At 42.9% G+C, this 8,857-nt stretch overlaps 1 protein-coding gene across 1 annotated transcript; it reads right to left on the bottom strand.

The window, feature by feature from the left end:
- Nucleotides 1-1,375: 1,375 nt before the first annotated feature.
- CDK1 (cyclin-dependent kinase 1) lies at nt 1,376-8,484 on the bottom strand. The gene is made up of 7 exons (XM_010160855.1): nt 8,438-8,484; nt 6,830-6,986; nt 5,642-5,765; nt 5,069-5,239; nt 4,331-4,494; nt 4,067-4,208; nt 1,376-1,492 (listed from the first exon to the last, which is right to left on the bottom strand). The coding sequence occupies exons 1-7, from the start codon at nt 8,472-8,474 to the stop codon at nt 1,376-1,378; spliced, it is 912 nt and encodes a 303-aa protein (XP_010159157.1). The 5' UTR covers nt 8,475-8,484.
- Between the last annotated feature and the right edge of the window lie 373 nt (nt 8,485-8,857).

Here is an 8,857-nt window from a genome sequence, read left to right as displayed (position 1 = left end):
ATCTGCCTTGGCCCCTGCTAATGCAGAACACTCCAAGCTGTGGAGGTGGGACTTGCCTTCACCTGAAACCCTGTTTTTTCTCTTTTCCTGTCATTTCTTGCATCCCCCTACCCCAGTAAGCACTAGGCGGAGTGGGATTTGTAAGAGAGCACACACAGCCAATGGTTTTAAGAACGAGAACCTCAGTGAAAAGACTTACACTTTCAAAAGCAAACATGACTCTAGAAGTGGCTGATGTATGACAGCAAAAATGTTTAAGACAGGAAAATAAGCTAGGAAGAGGGATAACACAATTATGGTCAAATTGATAGGGATTATCAAATGAGAGAGAATCTGGATAAAGGGAAAAATGTGTGAAGAGAAGAGTTCTGCATATTTGGTAGCAGCAATTTCAAGGATATCTGCTGACACTGTTCCACATCCAGGTGCCACAAAAGGTACATAAACGATGCGAGCAAACACACACAAGATGGGAATTCACTAGAAAAGAACAGATTGTAAATGAACCTTTGTTTGAACCAGGTTAAGCCTGCAGAAGAGCGTGCCCATCAGCTGAGCCTGCTCAGATTTAAGAGGATGGATACACTGAATGCCACAGCATCAAGGCATTGCTTGATGTCCTGCCCCAGGAAGGACCACCTCTGCCCCCCACATCTACAGCAGCACATGAAGAGGTGAAGGTTTATTTTTGCACCAGCTTTTACAATATTTACTTTCTAAGTCCTTGAAGGGGGTAAAGTTGTTGTTCTTTTCTTTGTTCCCCATAAAAATCTGGGTTTACCAGCCATTTATTTTAAAAGCAGCAGATGGTAATACAATATTCTCACTAAAATGAATTATGTCTGGGTAAAATAAAAGCAGCTGAGCTCAGCTAATCACCTACTAGATACTTATAGACTATTTTGAAAAGAGCTCAAGATCTCATTTTCCTTTAAGTGTCCTTTGGCACATCAGTTCCTGTGCTCAAGTAAGATTTTACACTGACGTGTACTGAAACAAACTCCAGCATCATAAGAATTTCCTATTCTATCAAGACTAACAATTCAGTAGTTTAGGTGACCCACTTCAGACAAGTCGTACCTTACCAGCACATTCCAAAGAAAACAGTCCTGTCGTAGAGCACCCACAGCCTGGAAATAAGTTCAGTCCCCCACTGGATTTAAAGCTTTATTTATAGAAAGGTCACTGCATTAATGGCAGCAGTATTTGCTTGGTATTTGAACTCAGCACTAACAGGTTAATATTTACATTTAGAAAACAGTTAAACCAAACTACACACAGCCACGGTTTTAGAGCAGACGGACAGGCAACTTACAGACACTTAACAGTAAAAATAATCACAAATATTTCACTCTGGTTGATATAGTCCAAAGGTCTATTGTTTCTTAATCTGATATGCAGGAAGAGTGGATTTGTCCAAGTCATCAAAATATGGATGGTTCAAGGCCATTTTGCCAGAAATTCTTTTTGCAGGATCATAAACTAACATTTTCTGGAAGACAAAAGGAAACATTTACTCCCCTCATGAACTGGGAACTAAAGTCAGGTTAAACAGACATATTAACCACAGTCATAATGAAGTAGCAATAAAGGTAAGTTCTCCCCCTACATTCCACAATTTCTCAGAGGGAGAGGTCAATTAAAACAGCCCTCAGCATTTTCTAGAGCAAGCAGGAGACTGCTTTTCTAGCACTCTAAAAGCAGCATCTGTAGTTTGTATCACACAGCCAGGGGCTGGACAGAGGAAAGGAATGAAGCATTTAGTTTTAGGTCTGGTAGAAAACTGCTAACTAAGTCTTGTTGGTTTTAGTTCTCCTTACTAAAGGAAAGTACATTTCAAAGCCAGGTAATCGGGATTGTACTGGCTGCTTCTCCCCCAGCCCCACAAACGTGTCTTCCAGAAGAGCTTACCCAGCATTACTCTGCCCAACACTCATCCTGACATTTACCTGTCTCTAGACTTCAGCCTACAGCGACTCTTCCAAGTGATGCAAACCACTGCATTTGCATTTCCGTTCTCCAAACTCCTGCCAACTGCACCGCCAGCTCCAGCTTCAACCCTCTACATCCCATTCTACCCTAAGAGGTAGGGTAACCCAGAAACACCGTATCCTAGAGCCAACGCTGACAGCAAAGCTTCTCTGAAAACTGGCGCTGACGTAAACGGGCAAATTCCTCCGGAAAAGGGATGCTGTGATGTGGGGACAACAGCACTTCAGCTGACAGATGAAAAGTGATCACTGTGTCTCTGAACAGTCTGGAACATACTTCTTCCTGAGCCTTAGTGCCTGACAGACCAAAGCTGTTGGTGACGGCTATTAACTGCCTTGACATGTTGGCCACGGAAGTCATTTAGCGTGTGAAGGTCTAAGTTGGCAGCCTCAGACATGCAGCGGGTCTTAACACAAGGCTCTGTAACCCCTTTTCAGAGATAGCTATTTCACATACTACTTCCACCTGCAGTAGTCTAGAAGTTAACATTTGGATTGACACATCTGAGCTTGTGCTCTAGAATGAGCAATTCTGGGTGCCTTTGAAGGTGTATCGCTGCTTCAGGCTTGAAAGAAACTTAAACTGATTCCAGATGCCCAAGAACTCAGCCCTACCAGTCACCAGGCATTAGCAGGAAGCTAAAATGTCAACATGTATTAAAGGCAAAATGATACAAGTTTTAAAAAAATTAATATGCTTAGAAATTAGTATTATGTTAACACTACTCAAGGAACTAGTCATTTGCTTTTTTACCTTTATAGCAGCAGCCCCAAACATTGTTTTTTACACGCTGAAGCCACAACTAACCTCAGAGGAGTACTCGCCAGGCCAGTTAGGTGGCTGTATCAACCCCATTCACTTGCCTGTTCAATTGATTTCAGTTTGTAAATGCAATCACTAACAGTTCTACCTCAAGCTGATTTAATAGTGATGCTGTCAGTGGACACAGTGGAATTATTCCCCGCTTAAGTCAGCTTTCTCCGTAAAACAATACGGCTGCAAGGTTCGGAGAGCTCTCCAAACAACAGCATGTTTAACAGCTGTCGTTCAGGTTGTCAGTCTGAACTGTGGCTCTGTTCTCAAAAAGACATTGGGAGAAACTGTGGCCATCTGAGCTTCCTGGGTAACACCTCTTTGGAGTATTTTGCCACGGCCACACCAGTACAGGTAATGAACTACTCTGCTTAAAAATGTGAGCCAGCTACACTGGCAATTGCTGTGCAAAGTTCCCCTTGTACCGAAACAGCTCTGAAGATTCAGCACACAGAGCACACCCCTGCCCATGCAGGTCTGCACTGTAGAAACGCGGCTTTAGGGTAAGTCACCAAGGTACATTCTTGCACTTAGCTGCATCTAAGACCACAGCTTAGGTGTGATCTAAAACTAGTCCGCCGTGGCAGCACACAAGCTGGAAAAGCACTAAATGAAACAGCCTGATGAAGAGCTTGTCAAATAAAAGCTTAGTGTGGCAGTTCAATGGCATGGGCACAAAATTAAAGTAAACTCACACTAGACACAAAAATATACCAATTAGGATGATGTAAAGGAAATTGGGACCAACTGACTTAAATAAGACCCCAGTTTCACAGCTAATCAATAAGTTCACCTGTTCCCATCACTGTTTATTATTACAGCCACCATGAATTCTTAACCTACTAATATTAACCCACATGCTGCTGTAGAACAAAGACACTTCCAACTGGATCAGCAGTCATACAGCCACGCAGTGCTGGCGCCAGAGGTGACAGCTACAGTCTGTGAGCAGGAGCCTTCGCTTAAACCTATTTATAAAAGCCTGGTCCCCACTTTCAAGCTGTACCTCGCTTACCAGTATGAAAAAGCTGAGACGCAGTTGCTCAATGAGAAAAGGTTGCCTGGCCCTCCATCACTTGTGAAAGGTGAACGTCACACAAGGTGCCAGTTCCACGAGAGCAACAGCCCATACCACTGCAGATAGCTTGAAGATCAGCAGATCTTCAGTCTGTCCAGGGGTGGTCAGTACAGCTGTGTGTACCCCAGAGTATTTGAAACAAACTGTTCAGTTTCATCATCAGGTTAAGAAAAAACAACTTACAGACAGCAGATCAAGTCCATCTTCATCCAAGTTTTTGACATGTGTTCCCAGACTGCCAGGTTTCCATTTTGGGAATGTGTTTTTATAGTCTTGCAGGGATTCTACTTCAGGCCATACCTCATTGTTGGGAGTACCTAAAGCTCTGTGCAAGCAAAAAGCAAAACATGGAGCAGTGCATGCAGGTTTCAGACTAAACTAAGTGCACAGCACTTACTCACACAGCAGAGCTACACAGGTAGCAAGGAGAGGTTCAGCCTGCCATACCTAAAGATTCTGAAGAGCTGGTCAATCTCCGAATCCCCGTGGAAAAGTGGCTTTTTAGTTGCCAGCTCAGCAAATATGGTACCTATGCTCCACATATCTACAGGCGTAGAGTAACGAGCAGATCCCAGCAACACCTCTGGAGCCCTGTACCACAGCGTCACCACCTGTTGAACAAGGAAATCTTTTTAGGAGTTTCTAGAATCAGGTCCTCTATTTGACTGCAAAAACAATGGCTCATTATTAAGCAGCATTCACAGTTTTTTTTCATTAAAATAACAGCCAGTGCTGGAAGTTTCAGTGACAATACTAGTTTCAGACTTAATTTACAGATGAGCATAACAGACTCCATTGCAGTATTTTCTACTGCAAGCAAAGCCATTTCCTACATTACCCAAAGAGCAGGAGGCCTTTGGCACACAGACAGTAAAGCCCTCAACAAACTGGAGAACTTTGTGAAGCAAAAACACCCTCAGGAGACAGCAAGCAACAAGTTCTGGCCCACCTGACTCACTGTCAAGGTAACAGCGGGATTCATTAGATGCTTTGGTAACACCAAGAGTAACACCACAGCCAGGAAGGTGGAAAGCCATTGAATAAAACAAAACACAAGCCTTGGATACTGGTAGTTTATGAGTTCAAAAGCTCTGTGATTCTTTTTTAGCTGTTTCATACTCTGTTATTACCAGGAAGCTAGTAAGCATTGTGCAAATCACCAAGAGGATGTTCCAACTCACTCACTTCATGAGTGTATATCCGCACTGGAATTCCAAACGCTCGAGCTAATCCAAAGTCTGCCAGTTTAATCACTCCCTTGTCGTCTATTAAGAGATTCTGAGGTTTTAGGTCTCTGTGGAGAACTCTTCTTGAATGGCAGAAGACGATACCTTGCAAGATTTGATACAAGTAACTCTGTAGAAAGGATGAGGTGGGAGGGGAAAAAAAAGTAGTAACCTTTAGTACAAGAGAGTGTTCCACAACATAAAGCTGTTCCCTTACCTTAGCTCTCCCCATAGTAGTAGGAAATGGAGAGCCAAAACATGGCAGACGTTGAGTTAATATGAATCATAAATCCACACAAATTAATTCTTTACTTAAGCTTAGTTTAAGGAAGTTCAATTTCAGTAATTAAAAGAATTTGAAGTGGCATTTGAGAGCAAAACTCACATTCATCTTATTATCCACAGCTGCTTCTTTAACCTTTCATTTCTCCTCAAGGAGTTAATTACACTGAAAGCAAGAGCTGCTTATGGCTTTGTAGGTCATCTTCTTTGGATTAATTTCTGTCTTGTATTAAGAAATTGTCCTCATTACCTTAACACGTGAACATTCCAAATAGTGGCCGTGTGGAATAGTATCCAAGTATTTCTTGAGATCCATGGAAAGGAATTCAAAGACAAGGTACAGTCTGGCATCCTGCATAAGAACATCCTGAAGACTGAAAATTGAGCATACGATCAACTCCACCGCAAAATGCATGGACTCACAGTTACATTCCCCCTCTCAACGGGGACACAAGCTGACATTTCCAGGTTCCTGTTATGAAAGCCCTACAAATCTTGCAGTCTTCAAAGATGAACACCTAGTGAGCTACACTGTCATCTGGAAAATCAAGTATATGTGGAATAGTGTCAGGGTGAGATAAGCACCCTGTATGCTTCCTCATGTTCCCTCGTGCCTACTATCACAGAGGAACTCAGGAGAAGAGGTACTGTTGCCTTCAGAAAGGCTGTGGGTGTTGGTGCCTAGCTTCCGTTTGAGGCTGCCTTATTAGGGCAGGGCCTGGATTAACTAGAAGGGTTCAAGGGAATATTATAATAGGAACCTAACAGACACAGCAGGATCTGCACAGGTTTTATATCTCCTTCTTCCATAATAGATAAGGGTTCTTAAACCCCATCATACCTACACTGAGACACTACATGGCTGGAACTTGACCTATTTTAAGGCAAATTAGAGAAAGTGTTTTGCTGCATCAAAGAGCAAGTAACCACTTGGCAGGGATGACAGATATCTGCTATCGGTTCCACATGTCAAGTAGTCACTGATGGAAGTTTCACTGGTAGCTCAGGTGTGCCAGCATTATAACTCAACACCTACATCTCAGCTACAAAACAGCAAGGGAGCGATGGACGACGGAGGCTCCCAGAAGAGCACCGAGCTCAAACGGTCTGCTCCAAGGGGGCAAATCCAGTTCTGACTAAAATAACAGCTTCAACCAGTTTTCATGAGGTACGCTGTCTCCGTTCTGACAATAACCCCTATGAAGACAGGTACACCAGTTACAACATCAACAAAATCCGTTAGATTCCTAGAAGAGGAAGAGGCAGCATGAGGAAGTCTTAATTAGAAAGCTGGCATAACACAGGATTTGGGGCTATACAGCAGACACTGAATTAAGCAGTTCGCTCTCACCTCACTAGAGCGGTGGAAAAACAACTTCTTACCTGAAGGGACTTAGTGCCCTTCAACGACTTTAGCTAAATACCAGTATATGCATACCAGACTATATTGGGATGACGCAGCTCTCTTAATAAAGAAATTTCTCTGACAGCAGTACTTGGAACACCTTCCTCCTCACTTTCTAGACGTATTTTCTTCATTGCAACCACTTGGCCTGTGGTTTTGTGCCGACCTTTATACACAACACCATAGGTACCTGAACAGAAAGACAGTGAAATGCATATAGGAAATACCAGCTTCAGGTACCGACAAGTCATTGCAAATAAGAATTGCTAACATAGGCAAGAGTCCTTGCAATCAAGTATGTTTTGGTTAAGACTTTGGCTTGATTACAAACTGCTACTTAGCTTTGGCAGTTTAACCATGCAATAATGGTTGTTTTTTTGTTTAAAGCATGCTACCCATAAACAGGATCATTTGCTAGGACAGGGTACTTAATAGCCCAATTGTGAAACTGGAATATTTGGAAAATGTAGTTCTAAAACCAGATACTTTGAGTTTCAGGTTGATAAACTTTCATGCAAGATCACCTATAGCTTTTCATCCCCAAGGGATTACAATTTTACCATTCACACCTCACACTGAAAGGTTAAAGGTTCAGCTGTAAAAAAAGTAGTGCTCCCTCTGCAATTGGAGATCTATCCATCTATAGATCAGACCTACGGAATTACCTCTGGCACAATCCTCAGTAAGGGAGAGAGAGGGTAGCGCTGTGGGTCTCAACAGAAGCAAAAATTGGAACAGGTAGCAAACCTCAAATCAATAACCTATTTTAACCATCAGTGTCCACAGAAGTAGACCCCTCAGCAAACCCAGACAGTTTAAGTATTCTCTTTTCACATGTCTTGAAGCATTAATCCATCAGATTAGCCTCAAACTAGTTTCTTTCAGGAAGATTCATGCATAAGGCTTCAGCTACGAAGCTCGTCGTAAGAGCTAAGGTGTATCGTCATACACTTTTCGATTACCTTTGAGAGCCTTCTCAGGGTGACGTACTGCAAATTCTCAAGTCTATGTAAGAATAAAGCATTATGAAATACGTCGACTTACGTTTAACAGAGGCTAGATTTCCAGTGAAAGGAGTTTGTGACTTAACATCTGCATTGCAGCAACCTTCTTTGTGCCTTATAGTGAATAGATTGTCAAAATTCACTTCTCCAGAGGTTTACAATCTGCTCTTTTCCTTGACAAGCATAGTGACTGGATATAATCCAAGCAGAACAATCCACAAACCACTACTCCCTACCAGCAGCTCCAGGCAAAATAAGTATACCACGCAGTGTAATTTCAGGAGCAACCGGTATGCAAGTTCATATGCAAAGGAGTGGAGGCGCTTCCTAGTTTGAAAAGCTGGTTTCAGGCCCCTGAACACACTACTTCTCCCTCCCCAGAGGAAAGTTACATCATTAAACATCGATATGAAGGTAGACGCTTCTCAGCACTGATCAGTCATTTCAAATAGACCATGTCATCTTCAAAAGGGCAGTCTGAAAACTTTTACATAGAGACAGTTACTCAGTTAGCCACAAGCTTATTTTTCCAGTTAGTTGAATCCCAGTAGTTCCTCTAAGAGCCAATATGCACAGAGCTTCAATGGCACTTGATAAATTGTGGAGCATTACAAGGCTCACAGTTCTCTGTACTTACCTTCCCCAATCTTCTCTATTTTTGTGTAATCTTCCATTGCTGTGATTATCCCTAAAATGAACAGGAAACAAACTCATGAGGGTAGACAGCTGCTATCCTAAACACAGCCAAGCCACTGAAATTATCCCAAGTCATCAGAAGTTAGTCTTGTCTTACGTAATTGGGATGTAACATGGAACATAACTGTTCTTCTCAGAAAAAAAAAAACACCTTCAAGCATCTGAAAAAACCCACATCCTACTCCTCAGTTCTATGCTCGTTGGGTTTGGCTGAGGCAGTCAGTTTTCAGAGGCAGCCGGCCACCCTGCGATCTAAAGGCATCAAGCTCGGTGTTAGCAGGGTGGGGGAACCCAGCCCCGAGCCGTGCGATACCCCGCGCAGGCGGCAGGGCCGCGCGCTGCGCCGCCGGGCACACGACAC

Source organism: Eurypyga helias, unplaced genomic scaffold (genome assembly GCF_000690775.1).
Source record: "Eurypyga helias isolate BGI_N326 unplaced genomic scaffold, ASM69077v1 Scaffold35281, whole genome shotgun sequence".
Lineage (NCBI taxonomy): Eukaryota > Metazoa > Chordata > Aves > Eurypygiformes > Eurypygidae > Eurypyga > Eurypyga helias.
The sequence above is the reverse complement of the archived record's forward strand: the minus strand, read 5'-3'. Positions and strand labels throughout refer to the sequence as shown.